This window comes from Amblyomma mixtum, chromosome 4, assembly GCF_055824585.1.
Source record: "Amblyomma mixtum isolate Tamu chromosome 4, ASM5582458v1, whole genome shotgun sequence".
NCBI classification, from domain to species: Eukaryota; Metazoa; Arthropoda; class Arachnida; order Ixodida; family Ixodidae; genus Amblyomma; species Amblyomma mixtum.
The window spans coordinates 132960056-132982382 of record NC_143015.1 but is presented as its reverse complement, the minus strand read 5'-3'; the positions used below and the strand labels follow the sequence as shown (position 1 = coordinate 132982382).

General features: G+C 47.7%; 1 protein-coding gene across 1 annotated transcript in view; it reads left to right on the top strand.

Annotated features, from left to right (window-relative positions):
* Positions 1-18552, top strand: part of Marf1 (meiosis regulator and mRNA stability factor 1-like protein) — a 72196-nt gene extending 53644 nt beyond the window's left edge. Inside the window, exons 17-19 of the mRNA XM_089588047.1 lie at positions 811-1148; positions 5792-6249; positions 16745-18552. Coding sequence (XP_089444173.1) covers positions 811-1148; positions 5792-6249; positions 16745-16863 — 915 coding nt within the window. The 3' untranslated portion in view covers positions 16864-18552. The remainder of the gene's footprint in view (positions 1-810; positions 1149-5791; positions 6250-16744) is intronic.
* The last annotated feature ends 3775 nt before the right edge of the window (positions 18553-22327 follow it).

Here is a 22327-nt window from a genome sequence, read left to right as displayed (position 1 = left end):
AGATATGGCTGGCATTGGGCGGGGCATTGGAGAGCAGTAGTACTGGGAGAGAGGCCTTTGCCCTGCAGAGGGTGTAGTTGGCATAGAGTTTCTTACTATTACCTAGAGGGAAAGCTGGCGGCCCGTCTATGGGAGTTTGCATGGAGACCCCTCGAGACCACTTCAGCCACCATGGGCGCTCAAAGCATCATGGGGCGGTGAGCTACTTGTTGCGGAACTGCAACTTTTGGCCAAAAAATAATGCCAAAATAAAGCTGTTTGATAACTACAAACGTCCTAACATTCGATATCTTTTCTAATGATTGCAACAAACGAGCAGAAAAGCATATAAGTGCAAAGTTTGCCCAAAATAAGAGATGACTAGCTTTCCTATTGGCCGAGGGATGAACACCAAAAAAACTAATATTGCGTAATTAATAGGCGCACTTTTAAAAGTAAATATGTTTTTAAAAAAATGTTGTTGCTTAGATACTTTAAGAGGTTTTTTAATGGCATTTCGGAAGAGTAAAACCTTTTATTGGCGTCGTGTGTCGTCGCGTTTTCACTACTATGGCTTTTGCACACTGCGTTCGCGTGAAAGTCGTGTGCGCACACACGGACAGCGTTTTCGGAATGAAACATCTTAGTAATACCACTCCGTGTTCCCGAAAAACTACGACTGTGCCGCAACAAGTAGCTCACCGGCCCATGATGCTTTGGGCGTCCATGGTGGCTGAAGTGCAGCGCCGCCAGCTTTCCCTCTAGGTAGTAGTAAGAAACTCTATGGTAGTTGGACTGATGATGATGACAATGATGATGATGATGGTGCAGGGCAATCGAGAAGGGAAGAAGGGCACGGAGGAAGAGCTGCAGAGGATGCAGGAGGAGGAGTCCTTGCTGGACCTGCTGTCGGAGCAGCCCGGTGGCAGCCTGGACCTGGTGCAGCTGTGGGACGCGTTCCACGCCCGCTTCGGCTCCTACCCGAGCATCTCCCTTCTGCGCCACCTGGAGGCCTGGGGCTACGTCAGCCTCGACCGCAAGGCCGGCCGCATGCGCCTGTCCCCGCGGCACGTGGTCGCCAGACAGCTGCGCCGCGTGCTGCTGTCACACAGGGATCTGTCGCAGGGTTCTATGCCACTGGCTCGTCTGGAAGAGGCCTATCGGGAAAGGTGAGAGGGAGGGCTACTTCGCATTAGTTTCGAGCTCTTGGTTTACCCTGGAAAGCAGTTCATGGAACCCTTGGTTTCGGAAGAGCATGATTAAAGGTGCAATGAAGAGGAATCTGAACTCGTCGTTTTGCCGCAGGAACTAAATCTACACGTTCCCCGCATTCTTAGAAACTTCGATTTATTGCCCTGTGTGGCCGATTTCCCTAATTAAGGAGGGATGAGGGTCTTGAAAACTTTTTTTTTATTTGTTAACATATCGTTCTGGAACTTAGCACCTGGGTGTATCATTGACTGCTGATTTCGAATATGCATTTAGATTTCAGATATCTCAGCTGGAAGGAAATATATGGCAAAATAAAATATCCTAATTAGGTCATTTCTTACGGGCCTTTTTCGTAATTTATCAGCTAAATAAACATTTTTTAAGAATAAGCAGACATTTATGAAGGCTTAAAGCACATCCTAAAGCTAACAGAATGTCTACAAACTAATTTTGTTGATCATAAATAAACAACAAAGTTGGAAAGAAAAAATGACGTGGCAGTAATTAGCCCACACTTGGCCTAATTGCTCATATATCATGTTTAAAGGAAAAAAGAAAGCTTTAGCATGTGCTTTGGGCCTTTGCAAATGTCTGCTTATTCTTAAAAATCATTCTTTAACTGATAAATTACTATAAAAGCCCGTAAGAAATTACCTAATTTGAATGTTATTTTGAGATAAATTTTTTCCAGGTAAGATATTTGAAATCTAAATGCATATTTGAAATCAGCATTCTATGATACACCTGTGTGCTAAGTTTCAACAAGTTATGTCAAAAAATAAAAAACAAGTTTTCAAGACCCTCATCCCCCCTTAAATCTAATTACCGTCCGGCTCCCGCCTTTTTTTTTTTAATTCTCCCCCCGTACGGTGGGCGGAGTCGACCAACGCGTGGAGTGACTTTCACCCGGTCCCGTGGCGGCTTGCCGCTCTGCCATCGGCGGAGTAATACGTACTAGTCCGTAGAAGCAAATAGTCCGCGCGTATTTTTATTTCTGCGGGCTTATTTTGTGGCTATATTATCTGCGAATGAAACTATTTATTCACGGAAACTTAAAAAACAAAATAAAGCGAAAGCAAAGCCTCCACGGAGCTGGCTGAAAGGCACTCCACGCGTTGGTCGACTCCGCCCACCGTACGGGAGAGAATTCGAAAAAAAAGGCGGGAGCCGGACGTTAATTCAATTTTTGCAGCGTTCGTCCGTGTTTTTTTGCGTGTTCCTTCTCTGTGTGTGTGTGCTTCTTCGCTGCAATATGAATCAACAATGTTACCAACTTGCCCAAAAACGTGTTTTACTCAAGTATAAAAGCAGCGTCCGTCCGTGTTTTTTTGCGTGTTCCTTCTGTGTGTGTGTGCTTCTTCGCTGCAATATGAATCAACAATGTTACCAACTTGCCCAAAAACGTGTTTTACTCAAGTATAAAAGCAGCGTTCGTCCATGTTTTTTTGCGTGTTCTTTCTCTGTGTGTGTGTGCTTCTTCGCTGCAATATGAATCAACAATGTTACCAACTTGCCCAAAAACGTGTTTTACTCAAGTATAAAAGCAGCGTTCGTCCGTGTTTTTTTGCGTGTTCCTTCTCTGTGTGTGTGTGCTTCTTCGCTGCAATATGAATCAACAATGTTACCAACTTGCCCAAAAACGTGTTTTACTCAAGTATAAAAGCAGCGTTCGTCCGTGTTTTTTTGCGTGTTCCTTCTCTGTGTGTGTGTGCTTCTTCGCTGCAATATGAATCAACAATGTTACCAACTTGCCCAAAAACGTGTTTTACTCAAGTTAATTCAATTTAATTAGGGAAATCGGCCGCACAGGGCAATAAATCGATGTTTCTAAGAATGCTCGGAACGTGTAGATTGAGTTCCCGCGCCAAAAAGACGAGTTCAGATTCCTCTTCAGTGCACCTTTAAGAAATTGCTATAGCTGGATAAAACTCAAGAACGAAGCGGCAGATGCCCCTCAGAGCCAATGGCGTCAACCGATTTTCGTGACTTTTGTGTTAATCCCTAGGATCTGCTATCGTTACATCACTTGGGGTGGATGATGTAAGAGGATCAATCAAGACTTAAAGGGGCTGCGAAACACTGCCTGGGGGAATACCGGCTATACTTCAGGTGGGTTCTTTATGTCACACAGATGCTGACTTAAAAAGAATTGCAGGAATCGATGCACAGGAACGGGAGTTATTCAGTCGAGAAATTTCAAAATACAAGCGAACAAAACGCTGCCCTCAACTCAATTTTGGCGGGGCTTCCCACTCCTATTTCGCTCTCCCAATGACGGCACCTGGCGCAACCAATCAAAACAGCCCGCCAGAGCACGTCGCGGAAGTTTGTACTCCATGGTTGCCTGCTCTCTGTAACTCGTTCTTGCATAGACTGGCAGCGTCGTTTCCATGCCAGAGCGCCCCTGGTGGTGTATTTTTATTTTACTTGCTTTGCAGGGCTTTTATCTAAGACAAACAAGTTGTTTTTGTTGATCTAATATAAAACGCAGACAGGTGCAAAATGTGTCTATTTATTCAGACAATTTGCAGTATATTTACTGTTTGTCTGATCATGAAGCTCGCGCCAGGTGATGTCATATCCACTGCTAAAAACCCGCCACTGTGTGGCGACACCACCAGAGCCATGAAGTTGTTTTTGGGAGGACATTAAAATATTAAAAAAACGGAATGTATGCGGTATTACCGACGCTAATAGCACCATTATAACTCACTGTATGTGATCAACAGGCAAAACAGTCAACTAAGATTGTGTTTCTGGGCCCCTTTAATCGGATTAACCACTTGGTCATGGCCCATGCTATTGGCTGGCGAGCCTCTTTTGATAGGCATCCGCTGCTTCGTGCTTGAGTTGTATCCGATTATGGTGCAGATGAAACGCTTGTTATCTGCACTGTATGCTGAGAATTCTCTGTCAGAAGCATCCTCGGTTTGTTAGTTTTTTTTTTTTTGCCTTCGTCCGTTTCTCACTGTTTCCCAGATAATTGTGCACACAGTGAAAACAGTTGCTGCCGTGCATTTAGTGAGGGCTTAATTGGTCTGAGAATTGGCTTCAAAGATGCACACAGGAGAGGGGAGGCTCCATGTTCTTAACCCTTTGAAGGTTTTTGCCGTATATGTACGGCGGCGGTTTTCTGTCCCACAAGGTCTTTGCCGTACGGGTACGGTTTCGATCTTCCGTTTGAAATTTTGCGCCAAAAGAACAATGCGTGCTCACTGGGGGGTGCTGCCACCTCTTAGGACTTACAAGAAGTGTTTGAATTTTGTGCTGCCTTCTTACGGAGATAAGCAGAACTTATGTCTAGCTTTAGCGCGGCGGCACAGACTGCGGCAACACCCCTTTTGTAGTTTTGGTTTCGCCGCGTGATCGCAACGGAGTCGCGCGAAATTTGAGTTTTTCTTTTTGTCAGCGCTATCTTGCAGGGGCTGCCGAAGTTGATTTCTATCTTTATTGGCGCTGCTCTTAGCTTGCTTATCACCGTTGCTCGCGAAGTATTCTCGCCCTCTGTGGCAACGCGCCTACGCGGTTTCGATTCCGCCGCGGGATCGCAACAGAGTCGCGCGAAACGTGTTTTCTCTTTGTGGGCACTGTTTTGCAGAGGCGGCGAAAGTTGATTTCTATCTTTATTGGTGCTGCTCTTAGCTTGCTTATCACCGTTGCTATTCTATTCTATTGAACATTTTCCAGTTGTGAGTGATGCTGTCACCAAAGTACTGTTCCTAATTTTTTTTTACTATTTATTCTCGATTATATACATTTTGTAGATTCAAGATCCGCAATAAAGTAATTTGACCACCTGGGAAAGTTTTGTTCAAAATAATTCGACCCTCAAAGGGTTAAAGAAAACTTCTTAATTAATAGTTTGTTTCAAGTGAGTTCTATTTTATTCATGGTAGTATATACTACACACTGCTCAAAGTTTCCTTTAACACTGTGCTCTGCACTTTCCTGCTTGTGTCTTGCTCAGAGTACTGTGCATTTATGTTGTGGTTACCATATGGATTGTATGTAGCCTTAGAAAGTTGGTCACCACATGGAGGGTATGTAGCTTTAAAAGGTAATACCTTATGTACTGTGCAGTCAATCCTGGATATATTGAATTATAGTTTTTATGGGACAGCTTGGACTGTTGTCCCCTTGAAAGTCCCGTAAAAAAGTATAGCGCTGTAAGTCAAACATTGATGTGTCAGTCATGGGATAGTGGCTGTGAAAAGATGGAGTCTTCCATGCATGCTCCTTTTCTAATATTTCGCCCTCATTATAATGAACTGCCGCCGCGGTGGCTCAGTGGTTATGGTGCTCGGCTGCTGACCCGAAAGACGCAGGTTCGATCCCGGCCGCGGCGGCTGGAATTTCTTTGGAGGAGAAATTCCAGAGGCCCGTGTACTGTGCGATGTCAGTGCACGTTAAAGAACCCCAAGTGGTCGAAATTTCCGGAGCCCTCCACTACGGCGTCTCTCATAGCCTTAGTCACTTTGGGACGTTAAACCCCATAAACCAAACCAAACCATCATTATAATGAACTGTTTCCATATTTTCTTGGTCACAGTACAGCAGCTTACTGACGCATCATATTTTCTCTTTCATTCCACTGACACAGGCATGGAGCGCCTCCGGCGATATGTCATCTGGGTTTCACTTCTCTAGAAGGGCTTCTCCTATCACTGCCCGAGTACTTTAACGTATTTGCATCCGAGGAGGTGGTGTGCGTTAGCCTCGCAGACACGGGCACAAAGTCGGAGGCCAACACCCGCAATTCGCCCGCTCAACACGCGACGAAAGACAAGCTCACCACACAAGGAGGAGATGAAGCTTCGTCAGAACCGGCAACGACTGCCACTTCTCCAGTGATCATCTTGGATCAGGACGCGAGCGTGGCCGGAAGTTCGGAGAACGGATCCGAGCCAGAGCTACTGAAGCTCTGCCCGGACGACCTGCTGGACAGACCGATTCCGAGCGGCATCCCATCTCCAGTCATCCGACCGGAAGTGTCGCCAGCTGCGGGCGTTGTAACTGCGGAAACAACCGACCTCATGCAGTTCGACCAGGCCGACTGCGGTGAGCTTTCTTGGGAAATTTTTGTGGCTGTGATGGGTTCACTTTTTCCTGCCTTGTGAAACAAGCCTGAGAAAGAACCAGCGATTTGCTTGCTCCCGAGACTGTATATATTAACATACACTGGCTGAAATAAATTTAATTTGGCTTTTGGGAAACCAAAAAGGAACATACTGTACTATGTGTACACTGAGTGTTGTATTTTTTGGTCTCTGTATTTGCTTCCATAACGAGCACTCCCACAAAATAAACGCTGTCGCGAATTGGGGTGACGCGTCCCCAACTGCTGAAGGGGAGCACTTTCGCGTGCAGGTTTGAAGAAAAGAACAACGGAATCAAACAAAACAAAGCCGTGCTTATATTTTATAGGAAAAGAGCCAATAAAAGGAACGAAAACACCAAGGAAAACACATACTAGAAATGCGTACACTAGGGATAAAAAGGAGAGTTCACCGTATACAAAGCGTCCCAGGTGGAGCGGGAATGCCTTGCAGGTAGCACAGACGCGGGTTGTTGACTTGGGATGCGTCGCTGGCGTTGCGTCCAGGGCAGCGGTGGTACAGCACCAGGAGGTGAGGAACGGGGATGGACACAGGAGACGTTGACGAACTCCTGTCAGCCGCCCCGCCCCCAAGAACTGGGCAGCTGCAGCAGGAAAACTAGCCAGGTCCTGTCGATGGTGTCCCGATACACCGTAGGCCTATGCAGCCCATCCAAGGAAGCCATGGCAGCAAAGTGCCAATCGCAGTAGGCCTGCGTTGTTGATTCAAGGGAAGTCCACGGCAGCGCAGACCTGAAGTCTGACGGCTGCCACTTGCACGCTTGAATGAGGCTCAATGGTCTTGCGTTGATGATCCAAGGGAAGAAACTGGCAGCTCGGACCCAGCGTCCGACCGCTGCCACTTCCATGCTTAAATGGGCCTCAATGGTCTTGTGTCGATGATCCAACGGAAGTCATTGGCAGCTCGGATCCAACGTCCCATAGCTGCCACTTCCACGCTTGAATGGGCCTCAATGGTTTGCATCGATGATCCAACGGAAGTCATTGGCAGCTTGGATCCAACGTCCCATAGCTGCCACTTCCATGCTTGAATGGGCCTCAATGGTCTTGCGTCGATGATCCAAGGGAAGTCATTGGCAGCTCGGAACCAACGTCCGATAGCTGCCACTTCCACGCTTGAATGGGCCTCAATGGTCTTGTGTCGATGATCCAACGGAAGTCATTGGCAGCTCGGATCCAACGTCCCATAGCTGCCACTTCCACGCTTGAATGGGCCTCAATGGTCTTGCGTCGATGATCCAAGGCAAGTCATTGGCAGCTCGGATCTAACGTCCGATAGCTGCCACTTCCACGCTTGAATGGGCCTCAATGGTCTTGTGTCGATGATCCAACGGAAGTCATTGGCAGCTCGGATCCAATGTCCCATAGCTGCCACTTCCACGCTTGAATGGGCCTCAATGGTCTTGCGTCGATGATCCATGGGAAGTCATTGGCAGCTTGGATCCAACGTCCGATAGCTTCCACGCTTGAATGGGCCTCAGTGGTCTTGCATCGATGATCCAAGGGAAGTCATTGGCAGCTTGGATCCAACGTCCACTAGCTGCCACTTCCACGCTTGAATGGGACTCAATGGTCTTGTGTCAATGATCCAAGGGAAGTCATTGGCAGCTCGGATCCAACGTCTGATAGCTGCCACTTCCACGCTTGAATGGGCCTCAATGGTCTTGCTTCGATAATCCAAGGGAAGTCACTTAGCAGCTCGGACCCAACGTCCGACTGCTGCCACTTCCATGCTTGAATGGGCCTCAATGGTCTTGCGTCGATGATCCAAGGGAAGTCACTGGCAGCTTGGATCCAACGTCCAATAGCTGCCACTTCCACGCTTGAATGGGCCTCAATGGTCTTGCGTCGATGATCCATGGGAAGTCATTGGCAGCTTGGATCCAATGTCTGATAGCTGCCACTTCCACGCTTGAATGGGCCTCAATGGTCCTGCATCGATGATCCAAGGGAAGTCATTGGCAGCTCGGATCCAACGTCCGATAGCTGCCACTTCCACGCTTGAATGGGCCTCAATGGTCTTGTGTCGATGATCCAACGGAAGTCATTGGCAGCTCGGATCGAACGTCCCATAGCTGCCACTTCCACGCTTGAATGGGCCTCGATGGTCTTGCGTCGATGATCCATGGGAAGTCATTGGCAGCTTGGATCCAACGTCCGATAGCTTCCACGCTTGAATGGGCCTCAGTGGTCTTGCATCGATGATCCAAGGGAAGTCACTTAGCCGCTCGGACCCAACGTCCGACTGCTGCCACTTCCACGCTTGAATGGGCATCAATGGTCTTGCGTCAATGATCCAAGGGAAGTCATTGGCAGCTTCGATCCAACGTCCAATAGCTGTCACTTCCACGCTTGAATGGGCCTCAATGGTCTTGCATCGATGATCCAACGGAAGTCATTTGCAGCTCGGATCCAACGTCCCATAGCTGCTGCTTTTATGCTTGAATGGGCCTCAATGGTCTTGCGTCGATGATCCATGGGAAGTCATTGGCAGCTTGGATCCAATGTCCGATAGCTGCCACTTCCACGCTTGAATGGGCCTCAATGGTCTTGCTTCGATGATCCAGGGAAGTCATTGGCAGCTCGGATCCAATGTCCACTAGCTGCCACTTCCGCGCTTCAATGGGCCTCAATGGTCTTGCTTCGATAATCCAACGGAAGTCACTTAGCAGCTCAAACCCAACGTCCAACTGCTGCCACTTCCACGCTTGAATGAGCCTCAATGGTCTTGCGTCGATGATCCAAGGGAAGTCACTGGCAGCTCGGACCCAACGTCCAACCGCTGCCACTTACATGCTTGAATGGGCCTCAATGGTCTTGCGACGATGTTCCAAGGAAAGTCATTGGCAGCTCGGGTCCAACGTCCGATAGCTGCCACTTCCACGCTTTAATGGTCTTGCATTGATGATCCAAGGGAAGTCATTGGCAGCTCGGATCCAACATCCGATAGCTGCCACTTCCACGCTTGAATGGGCCTCAATGGTCTTGCGTCGATGATCCAACGGAAGTCATTGGCGGCTCGGATCCAACGTCTCATAGCTGCCACTTTCACGCTTGAATGGGCCTCAATGGTCTTGCGTCAATGATCCATGGGAAGTCATTGGCAGCTTGGATCCAACATCCAATAGCTGCCACTTCCACGCTTGAATGGGCCTCAATGGTCTTGCTTCGATGATCCAAGGAAAGTCACTTAGCAGCTTGGACCCAACGTCCGACTGCTGCCACTTCCATGCTTGAATGGGCCTCAATGGTCTTGCGTCAATGATCCATTTGAAGTCATTGGCAGCTCGGATCCAAGGTCCACTAGCTGCCACTTCCACGCTTGAATGGGCTCAATGGTCTTGCGTTGATGATCCAAGGGAAGTCATTGGCAGCTCGGATCCAACGTCCAATAGCTGCCACTTCCACGCTTGAATTGGACTCAATGGTCTTGCGTCGATGATCCAAGGGAAGTCATTGGCAGCTCAGATCCAACATCCGATAGCTGCCACTTCCACGCTTGAATGGGCCTCAATGGTCTTGCTTCGATGATCCAAGGAAAGTCACTTAGCAGCTTGGACCCAACGTCCGACTGCTGCCACTTCCATGCTTGAATGGGCCTCAATGGTCTTGCGTCAATGATCCATTTGAAGTCATTGGCAGCTCGGATCCAAGGTCCACTAGCTGCCACTTCCACGCTTGAATGGGCTCAATGGTCTTGCGTTGATGATCCAAGGGAAGTCATTGGCAGCTCGGATCCAACGTCCAATAGCTGCCACTTCCACGCTTGAATTGGACTCAATGGTCTTGCGTCGATGATCCAAGGGAAGTCATTGGCAGCTCAGATCCAACATCCGATAGCTGCCACTTCCACGCTTGAATGGGACTGAATGGTCTTGCGTCAATGATCCGAGGGAAGTCATTGGCAGCTCGGATCCAACGTCCAATAGCTGCCACTTCCACGCTTGAATGGGACTCAATGGTCTTGCGTCGATGATCCAAGTCATTGGCAGCTCGGATCCATGTCCGATAGCTGCCACTTCTACGCTTGAATAGGCCTCAATGGTCTTGCGTCGATGATCCAACGGAAGTCATTGGCAGCTCGGATCCAACGTCCCATAGCTGCCACTTCCACGCTTGAATGGGCCTCAATGGTCTTGCGTCGATGATCCATCGGAAGTCATTGGCAGCTCGGATCCAACGTCCGATAGCTGCCACTTCCACGCTTGAATGGGCCTCAATGGTCTTGCGTCGATGATCCATGGGAAGTCATTGGCAGCTTCGATCCAACGTCCAATAGCTGCCACTTCCACGCTTGAATGGGCCTCAATGGTCTTGCATCGATGATCCAAGGGAAGTTATTGGCAGCTCGGATCCAACGTCCAATAGCTGCCACTTCCACGCTTGAATGGGACTCAATGGTCTTGCGTCGATGATCCAAGGGAAGTCATTGGCAGCTCGGATCCAACTTCTGATAGCTGTCACTTCCACGCTTGAATGGGCCTCAATGGTTTGCATCGATGATCCAACGGAAGTCATTGGCAGCTTGGATCCAACGTCCCATAGCTGCCACTTCCATGCTTGAATGGGCCTCAATGGTCTTGCGTCGATGATCCATGGGAAGTCATTGGCAGCTTAGATCCAACGTCCGATAGCTGCCACTTCCACGCTTCAATGGGCCTCAATGGTCTTGCATCGATGATCCAGGGAAAGTCATTGGCAGCTCGGATCCAACGTCCAATAGCTGCCACTTCCACGCTTCAATGGGTCTCAATGGTCTTGCGTCGATGATCCAAGGGAAGTCATTGGCAGCTCGAATGCAACGTCCGAAGCTGCCGCTTCCACGCTTGAATGGGCCTCAATGGTCTTGCGTCAATGAATTAAGGGAAGTCATTGGCAGCTCGGATCCAATGTCCGATAGCTGCCACCTCCAGGATTGAATGGGCCTCAGTGTTCTTGCTTTGATGATCCAAGGGAATTCATTGGCAGCTTGGATCCAACGTCGGACCGCTGCCACTTCCACGCTTGAATGGGCCTCAATGGGCTTGCGTCGATGATCCAAGGGAAGTCATTGGCAGCTTGGATCCAGCGCCCGATAGCTGCCACTTTCACACTTGAATGGTCTTGCGTCAATGATCCAAGGGAAGTCATTGGCAGCTCAGATCAAACGTCCGATAGCTGCCACTTCCACGTTTGAATGAGCCTCAATGGTCTTGCGTCGATAATCCAAAGGAAGTCACTGGCAGCTTGGATCCAGCGCCCGATAGCTGCCACTTTCACACTTGAATGGGCCTCAATGGTCTTGCGTCAGTGATCCAAGGGAAGTCATTGGCAGCTCAGATTCAACATCATAACTGCCACTTTCACGCTTCAATGGGCCTCAATGGTCTTGCGTCAATGATCCAAGGGAAGTCATTGGCAGCTCAGACCCAACGTCATAACTGCCACTTTCACGCTTGAATGGGCCTCAATGGTCTTGCATCGATGATCCAAGGGAAGTTATTGGCAGCTCGGATCCAACGTCCAACAGCTGCCACTTCCACGCTTGAATGGGACTCAATGGTCTTGCGTCGATGATCCAAGGGAAGTCATTGGCAGCTCGGATCCAACTTCTGATAGCTGTCACTTCCACGCTTGAATGGGCCTCAATGGTTTGCATCGATGATCCAACGGAAGTCATTGGCAGCTTGGATCCAACGTCCCATAGCTGCCACTTCCATGCTTGAATGGGCCTCAATGGTCTTGCGTCGATGATCCATGGGAAGTCATTGGCAGCTTGGATCCAACGTCCGATAGCTGCCACTTCCACGCTTCAATGGGCCTCAATGGTCTTGCATCGATGATCCAGGGAAAGTCATTGGCAGCTCGGATCCAACGTCCAATAGCTGCCACTTCCACGCTTCAATGGGTCTCAATGGTCTTGTGTCGATGATCCAAGGGAAGTCATTGGCAGCTCGAATGCAACGTCCGAAGCTGCCGCTTCACGCTTGAATGGGCCTCAATGGTCTTGCGTCAATGAATTAAGGGAAGTCATTGGCAGCTCGGATCCAATGTCCGATAGCTGCCACCTCCAGGCTTGAATGGGCCTCAGTGTTCTTGCTTTGATGATCCAAGGGAATTCATTGGCAGCTTGGATCCAACGTCGGACCGCTGCCACTTCCACGCTTGAATGGGTCTCAATGGTCTTGCGTCGATGATCCAAGGGAAGTCATTGGCAGCTTGGATCCAGCGCCCGATAGCTGCCACTTTCACACTTGAATGGTCTTGCGTCAATGATCCAAGGGAAGTCATTGGCAGCTCAGATCCAACGTCCGATAGCTGCCACTTCCACGTTTGAATGAGCCTTAATGGTCTTGCGTCGATAATCCAAAGGAAGTCACTGGCAGCTTGGATCCAGCGCCCGATAGCTGCCACTTTCACGCTTGAATGGTCTTGCGTCAATGATCCAAGGAAGTCATTGGCAGCTCAGATCCAACGTCCGATAGCTGCCACTTCCACGTTTGAATGAGCCTCAATGGTCTTGCGTCGATAATCCAAAGGAAGTCACTGGCAGCTTGGATCCAGCGCCCGATAGCTGCCACTTTCACACTTGAATGGGCCTCAATGGTCTTGCGTCAGTGATCCAAGGGAAGTCATTGGCAGCTCAGATTCAACGTCATAACTGCCACTTTCACGCTTCAATGGGCCTCAATGGTCTTGCGTCAATGATCCAAGGGAAGTCATTGGCAGCTCAGACCCAACGTCATAACTGCCACTTTCACGCTTCAATGGGCCTCAATGGTCTTGCGTCAATGATCCAAGGGAAGTCATTGGCAGCTCAGACCCAACGTCATAACTGCCACTTTCACGCTTGAATGGGCCTCAATGGTCTTGCGTCGATGATCCAAGGGAAGTCATTGGCAGCTCAGATCCAACGTCCGATAGCTGCCACTTCCACGTTTGAATTAGCGTCAATGGTCTTGCGTCGATAATCCAAAGGAAGTCACTGGCAGCTTGGATCCAGCGCCCGATAGCTGCCACTTTCACACTTGAATGGGCCTCAATGGTCTTGCGTCAGTGATCCAAGGGAAGTCATTGGCAGCTCAGATCCAACGTCATAACTGCCACTTTCACGCTTGAATGGGCCTCAATGGTCTTGCATCGATGATCCAAGGGAAGTCATTGGCAGCTCGGATCCAACGTCCGATAGCTGCCACTTCCACGCTTGAATGGGTCTCGATGGTCGAGTCGATTATTCAAGGGAAGCCACTGGCAGCTCGGATCCATTGTCCGACAGCATCCACTTCCACGCTTGAATGGGCCTCAATGGTCTTGAGTCGATGATTAAAGGGAAGTCACTGGGAGCTTGGATCCAACGTCTGACAGCTGCCACTTCCACACTTGAATGGGCCTCAATGGTCTTGCGTCAATGATCCAAGGGAAGTCATTGGCAGCTCAGATCCAACGTCATAACTGCCACTTTCACGCTTGAATGGGCCTCGATGGTCTTGCGTCGATGATCCAAGGGAAGTCATTGGCAGCTCGGATCCAACGTCCGATAGCTGCCACTTCCACGCTTGAATGGGTCTCGATGGTCGAGTCGATGATTCAAGGGAAGCCACTGGCAGCTCGGATCCATTGTCCGACAGCTGCCACTTCCACGCTTGAATGGGTCTCAATGGTCGAGTCGATGATTCAAGGGAAGCCACTGGCAGCTCTGATCCATTGTCCGACAGCTGCCACTTCCACGCTTGAATGGGTCTCGATGGTCGAGTCGATGATTCAAGGGAAGCCACTGGCAGCTCGGATCCATTGTCCGGCAGCTGCCACTTCCACGCTTGAATGGGTCTCGATGGTCGAGTCGATGATTCAAGGGAAGCCACTGGCAGCTCGGATCCATTGTCCGACAGCTGCCACTTCCACGCTTGAATGGGTCTCGATGGTCGAGTCGATGATTCAAGGGAAGCCACTGGCAGCTCGGATCCATTGTCCGACAGCTGCCACTTCCATGCTTGAATGGGTCTCGATGGTCGAGTCGATGATTCAAGGGAAGCCACTGGCAGCTCGGATCCATTGTCCGACAGCTGCCACTTCCACGCTTGAATGGGTCTCGATGGTCGAGTCGATGATTCAAGGGAAGCCACTGGCAGCTCGGATCCATTGTCCGACAGCTGCCACTTCCACGCTTGAATGGGTCTCGATGGTCGAGTCGATGATTCAAGGGAAGCCACTGGCAGCTCGGATCCATTGTCCGACAGCTGCCACTTCCACGCTTGAATGGGTCTCGATGGTCGAGTCGATGATTCAAGGGAAGCCACTGGCAGCTCGGATCCATTGTCCGACAGCTGCCACTTCCACGCTTGAATGGGACTCAATGGTCTTGAGTCGATGATTAAAGGGAAGTCACTGGCAGCTTGGATCCAACATCCGACAGCTGCCACTTCCACACTTGAAGGACCAGACATGTGGTGCGCTGTCTTCCTCTACGCCTCGGTTTGCTGACACATCAGCCTTCCACTCCTCGTGCCTGCGTCACACGCAACGTGGGGCTGGCGCGCACGGCGCTCCGCTGTCCGACGCACCGCGTTCCAAAAATCCTTTGACAGTTAAATGCGCACATCACAAACGCACCCCGCCTAATTAGTGGTTAAGACTTGGGAAAATTTTAATTGGCCATGCTGCGTAGTTGAGCTAGTTGGTGCAAATTAGAAAACATGATAAAAAAAATTATCAAGTAAACTGCCTAGCACCCATGCTTCCTACGCTCTCACTGCTGCATAGCCTTCCTAGAATGAACCTCATCCGAGATGGCAGGGGGGAGTCTGATCTTGAAAACAAAATTTGATTAGTGTAGTAGATTGTGAAATCTTCAGGGAACATATATTTTTTGCACGCTGATTCTAAATATGTCATTGAATTTCATGTAAAAGATTTCCTTGGACACTTCTGTAATTTTTGTGCAAGTATTTTGTAAAGAGCTTCCAAGAAAATTTGCTGCTGGAAACTTGCCGAAATGTATGCCATTGCATTCTCTTGACGCCAGGGAATCCAGTATGTATGGGTAAAATTATCACCCTGCCTATCACAGAACTTGAGTGATACACACTTTTGTTCGCAGTTTGGGAGCGACAACTCCAAAACCCTGTGACTGCATTATATTTTTCACGAACATAAAATATTTAAAACAAATGCAATATAATGTGTACTATTGCGCTCAGTATGAACTACACCATGCTAGCACCTGCCCAAGCGCTCATGTGGTGTAGTTCATAACGAGCACGATAGTATGTACTATCGGGGACAAAAGTGGTATACTCCACGCGGCGGGAGCCGGAGCAACGGAAAACTGCATTGCAACGTCATCTGCAGGCGGCATCCCGGACCCAGACAGCCAATCTGTGACCTTTATTATCAGCAGGCATGTCGCTTCACTTGTTTCAATGTTTTGTGCTTTTGCTCGCCAAAATGCCGAGCGGCGCCGCACCAGTAGCAATCTTGTGGCCCTCTTTTCTTTTGCGTCTTCTATTTTTCAATATGCATTCGAGATATGACTTGAGAGCCGGCGCTGGCACCATTATGATGTGATCAAATGCCGTCGAATGGCCGCGCACACGTGGCTAAATTGTCATGGAGGCAGCGCATTTTTGAAACATTGAAACGAGCCAAGCGACATGCCTGTTGATAATAAAGGTTGCACATTGGCTATCTGGGTGCGAGATAGCGCCTGTAGATGGCATTGCAACGCAGTTTACCGTTAGAGCATTAAACGACAGGTTAAAAACGCGGAAGTTAAAAATTGGATGAATTCAATGGAAAAGAAACATAGTGTAGAACTATATCGATGCTGGAAAAGGCAGATCAGGAATGAATTTTTCTATGATAACTCAAGAGGCAGTGCCCTACTTTTTGAAGCTAGGTCAGGGTGTCTTAGAACGCGCAGCTACAAAAAGAAATTCAACGGAGAAGATGACACATGTGCAGTGTGTGGTAGATCTGTGGACACAATTGAACACCTCATAATCAAATGTGACGGTATCCATCCGGATGTCGATGCAGGCGCAGTCACTCTTCCTGAGGCCCTAGGGTTTAAAGATAACAATGGTCATGTAAATAAATCTGCAGTGGAAGTCAGCAAAAAGCGATTGGAGGATTGGTGGCTGAAAAGCAGAGATGTGGCATAGGGTTAGAATTGTAGGAAACCGTAGGCAAAGGTGGTGGCGATTCTTAATGAGAATTGCCAACACAGTAAACAAAAAATAAAAAAGAAAAGCTGAGCATGGTGGCAATTGCCACCACCCCGTTTCAAAGGGGGCGCTCCTATCCATCCATCCATTCGTTGCTCCGGCTCCCGCTGCATGGAGTACACCACTTTTGTCCCCGATAGTACATACATTATGCAATGCACATCACATATTCCAGTGTCCTTACCATGAGGTACCTACTGATCCTGAAAACCTCTTACTCCCCATTTTGTTTCAGTTGCTGGGTCAAGCTTGGCCGATGTGTCAGCCGAGCTGTTTGACTCCATGACAACTTCGGCCGCTCCACGAGCCAGGAGAAGGATAGCAGCCTTCTTTCCCGTGTCAATGGCACAGTGACCGCCAGTATCGCCATTGAGAGGGCCGTCAAACGTTCGTCGAGATGACGGCACCATTGCTTTGCAGTTTGAACCGGTGCACATCTAAAAAAAAATTCCACCCGCTTAACTCGTCGCACCACCTTGGAATAAGGTGTGTGCCTCTGTGTAGGGGTGTTTTATCTCTTTTTTTCTCTCTGACTCTCTCTCTCGTTTTTTCTACTGCACGATCGTAACTCTGTCTTATAGGGACCATGTGGCACAGTGGAAGACGGAGCTTATGTTGTTGGGTAATCCGGCCAAATTCTGAAAGCCCATCGTACGTGACGGCCATTCATGATTGGTCGGCGCGTTGCTCATCGCATTTGCCCAGGGCATGGGCTACGGGAGGGTTCGATCTCAAATCATTTTGTGAACTTTCTAAATTTCGGGAGCGGTGCAGATGGATCTTGGAATCTTGCTTTTGTTCTAATTGCCGCAGGTTTGTACCTGCCCGAGTGATGCGTGGTTTTAGCTCGTCGGAGTACGGACACACTCCAGATTTGTTTTGCTGGTTAAAACTGATGTTAATGACAACGTAAGCTCTGTGCCTACCTGATCTTCAGATAGCTGGAGGCATTGAAAGCTGGACCCCTTTCTTCGTAGCCTTTCTTTAGATGACCTCAGCGCCTGCAATTTTGCTTTTTGATTGTTTCAATTTCTCACATGATTGTGATCGTTAGCTTGGTGTACATACTGTACAGTACATGTGAAGCACATGACATGCAAGTGTGCAGCTTGTAAAGCAGCTGAACGTCATCATTAAGTTTTCATCACAACACCATTCTTGCTCATTGTATGTGTGGGAATCGTCGAATTTTCTCTTTAAGGGGGCGTGGAATTTTAGGAATTCCGCGACGCCTTAAAAGAGTCACGAGTGAGAAAAATCACTGCAAAGAAATGCACTGCCTCAGAGTTAGCTTCCGAGACGACGCATTTCTTTGCAGTGCATTTTCTTTTGTGTTTCTGTGAAAAGTTTCTTGTAAGTCAGTGCTTTCCCTTGATAAGAGTCAGAGGGAGAGTTTCGTTTTATTATTCACTTGGCATGTATTTGCATAGCAGTGTGTCGTGTGTATTGCAGCGAATTGAGCACATGTTCTTGCTTCTTTGTGGTATTTTCTCATCTTCAGGCTGAGTGTACACACAGCGGATATCCGAGAGGTGGGGGAATGTGTTCGTAAATGAAAATCTCGGGCAGTGTGTCTAAGAGAAGGCGCGTGCTTTGCAGAGAAAGTTATTTTATGGTTGTGACCGGAGCATAAATATGCGGTGTTTGGTTTTAGCTTTGGGGTTTGTGTATGGTGACTTGGGTAGATATGCTTCAACAAAAATTGAGGCAGTAGAAAAGACACACACAGAGCGCCGACTTTGAACTTTATTTCAAGCACGAGACTGCCAAGCCTTGTATTTTTAGTTTGGTATTTCGTCGGAGGTTCTCCCTGGTGTGAATACGGGGGCTGACATTTGGAATTCTGCACGTGTCATCGTTTTCCACTGTACCAGTTGTTGAATGGCGTGACATAACACAAAGAAATAACGTGCATTGCCTGTGCAGTGTTCACACGCGATCTGTCAGCATTGTATATTGACAGAAATCACATGTGTCTGAAGTGCATCTCATTTCATGCGTCGTGCTGGGATCGTACACTTGTAAAAATGACATGTGGACACATTTGTGTGGAAACCGTGTTTTTGTTGCATGAAGTAGCGTGTGAATAGCTTGGCTCCGCGCATTTTAAACGAAAGTGAAAAACAGCTCAAGGATGCAGACCTTGTTCTTAGCGCCCATGTCGTTCTCTTTTTCTCGTTTGCATTCCTGGGCTGTTTTTCGCTCTTGTTTAAGAAGGGACATGGGTCTTAGAGCATTTTTTTTTATTTACAGACCAAATGCAATGAAACTGTACAGACTTATTCAGTTTTTTTCTGCTGATTTCAAATATGCAATTTGTTTATTTCCAGGCCAATTAGTTCCTGAGATATTATTGTATATCATGCCATTGTCTGCTCAAACAATAGAGAAAAAGTGGGCCACCAGAAATTTAATTTTAATACGTGCGTAGATACTACAAAGTGTGAGGAATGCAACGCTGGAAGCAGTTTTCAGTTTTTTGTCCGTGTGGACAAATGGGCTTAATAGTTAGTTTTCAAGTGAGTTAACCAGACATACAGTGCCAGAAAACACATGACACACATGAAACTAACTATTAAGCCATTTGTCTACATGGACAAAAAAAACTGAAAACTGCTTCCAGGGTTTCATTCCTCACACATTGTAGTATCTACCCACACATTAAAATTAAATTTCGGGTGGCCAATTTTTTTCTATTGTTTGAGCAGACAATGGCATGATATATATTAATATCTCAGGAACTAATTGGCCTAGAAATAAACAAATTGCATATTTGAAATCAGTAGAAAAAACTGAACAAGTCTTCTCATTGCATTTGGTCTGTAAATAAAAAAAAATGTTTTAAGACCCATGTCCCCCCTTAAGTTGAACCAACTTTCTGCCTGCCAAGAACCCATCTTATTTTAACATTGAATTCATCTTTGAAAGATGAATTTTTTTTTTAAATTCATCTTTCACTGTCATTGTATATATAGTTTTTTTTTCTCTGTCTCTGTACAGTGGTTTATGCATTCAGTTGTTGTAAGGTTTTGCAGTGTATCTAGCTTTCAGCATGTGCATTGCAGGCAATAGGGTGGCTTTAATTTTTGAAGAACCTTGTTTGAAATGAATCTGGATTATTGCTATGTATAGAGAGATTTCTGTTTAATCAGTGGCAAGAGAAAAAATTTTTTGCTGCTGTTTCAGCACGTGACAATGCATTAGTACCAAGAAAGTCGAGGTACTGCAGATTGTTGCCAGTTTGTGTTTCATATGTGTTTGATGTGTGTGGAAGTGACTGGTTGTGCAATGCATTGCAGGTCATTTCATATGCCAGAGATGAGTCCTGTTATGATGTGTGTTCTGCTTTGTTAGCCTGTTTTCTTTTTTTTTTGTGCAGCACATTATCTGGTTTACCGACTGTTGCGCAAATCAGAGAAAATCGAAAAAAAATTCTCTCGGCTTAACCGCACGTTTGTTCGGGCTCAAATTTCGCACAGAGGTTGCATTTAGTGGTCAGTTTTGTTTTATACTACATTTAGGTGGGGTACTTGCCTGATTCGGGCAGAATTATTTGGAAATCCCCATCGTCTGTGGCGACGGAGAACCAAAATCAAAAGACTTCGCAGCGATGGTACGCGTGGCGCCATCTCGCAGCCATCGGAGAAACGAGCTCTCCGCCGCGGAGGGCGGTAGCATGGTGGCTAGAAGGGGAGCTCGTTTCTCCGATGGCTGCGAGATGGCGCTACGCGTACCATCGCTGCGAAGTCTTTTGATTTTGGTTCTCCGTCGCCACAGACGATGGGGATTTTCAAATAATTCTGCCCGAATCAGGCAAGTACCCCACCTAAACGTAGTATAAAACAAAACTGACCACTAAATGCAACCTCAGTGCGAAATTTGAGCCCAAACAAACGCGCGGTTAAGCCGAAAGAATTTTTTTTCGATTTTCTCTGATTTGCGCAACAGTCGGTAGAGCTGGCTTCAAGTGCAGCTGTTAGTGAACTAGCCCAGCCACAAACCCAGATTTATTACTAAACAGTGTTTACGTTTTTTTTTTTTCTCTTAGCAGCTGCTAGTGCTGTGTACATTTTGTGACAGGACTGTGCCATCAACACCACATGAGGAGAATGAACAGCTAGTTCTGATGTGTGTATAAGCTAACAGTGTGGCATAGGCTATTTTTTTGTGTTTTCTGTGTATACCTTTTACCGGAATTTTCGATTCTTGTGACCCATTCTTGAAGCGGCACGCTCAATGTAAAACACTACTAAAAGCTGTGTTTGTCTTTTGAGGTGCGGCTTTCATGAATGAACAAAGCAACTGCACTAATGCTTTCATCCAAGCAGGGAAATTCGCTGTCATAATCGTTTTATCAAAAGTTCAGTTGTGTCGGAGATCTCATCGATTTATTTCTTAATGCAGTTGGATGTAATATGGTGGGAAAGTGTCAGTGTGGCATAGGCTATTTTTTTGTGTGTTCTGTGTATACGTTTTACCGGCATTTTCGATTCTTGTGACCCATTCTTGAAGCCGCACGCTCAATGTAAACACTGTGCTAAAAGCTGTGTTTGTCTTTGGAGGTGCGGCTGTCATGAATGAACAAAGCAACTGCACTAAAGGCCCATCTCCATGGACACATCGGAGGCGCACCAGCGCAGCGCTTACGCGCCCAGCGCCGCACCGCGACAAGCGTCGAAAAACACATGCAACTCGATGGCCTGTCGCGGCTACCGCGTTCAGCTCGTCTCTGCGAAGCAAACGGCGCGAAGGGCCGTACCGGATGCCGAGAGAACTACGTTCTCTGATTGGTTACACCGACCGCAAACCAGCGAGTCACTTCCGGCGCCGGCGCGAGCGAGGCGCAAGAGAGGCACGAATATCTGACATGGACAGATATTTGCCAAGCGCCAGCGCCGGCTCGCGTCGGCACGTCGCGCATGCGCAGTCCGGCTCCGGCGTACGCTGGTACGCGTAGGCGCTGCGCTGGTGCGCCTCGGATGTGTCCATGGAGATGGGCCTTAATGCGTTCATCCAAGCAGGGAAATTCGCTGTCATAATCGTTTTATCAAAAGTTCAGTTGTGTCGGAGATCTCATCAATTTATTTCTTAATGCAGTTGGACGTAATATGGTGGGAAAGTGTGTATGAAGGTGGATCTGGCCAATTATCTTTGAATGTTGTTTTTTTGGGGACCACAATTGGTGTGAGGGTAAAAAAAGGAATAAGAGGCTGTAGTTAAATGCTCACATTGGTATTGTCCAAATGTTAGCAGTTAATTTTAAGCTTCACGAAATTTCACATTGGCAGTCAGTGACTTGTTCAAAAGTACAATAAAATATCTGGTCTTATCTGGCTTTTTGTTTCTTTGTCACTTACATACATTACCATTACATGCATTAATTACTTGTGCGACACGTATTATGATACTATGCAGATGTGAAGAAAAAAAAAACGCATGTGATCAGTACATCACTGCACAGTTATGATTTTGCCCCATCTCGTTGCGTTATTGCATCATTGGTGTCATCATGGATAGCGCACTTCTCACCTCTAGTGCTTCCCCAACATAGGCCCCCCCCCTGCGTCTCGGGGCAAAGCTCCGAGTGCTGATCATCGCCGGCGACGACACCAGTCAAGGGCTCCTCACAGATGTTTTGCGACAGGGAGGCGTTGTGGCAGCTGTCTCCCTTTGCATGTTTAGAGACATAGACAGAGCACTTCAGGCTTCTCCAGTGTGGCCTGATTGTGACGTCGTTGCCTCTGTTACTGGTGAAACATCATCCAATGCATGCAATGCTGACGAAGATGCTAAATACTGCCTGGAATTTTGTCATTGG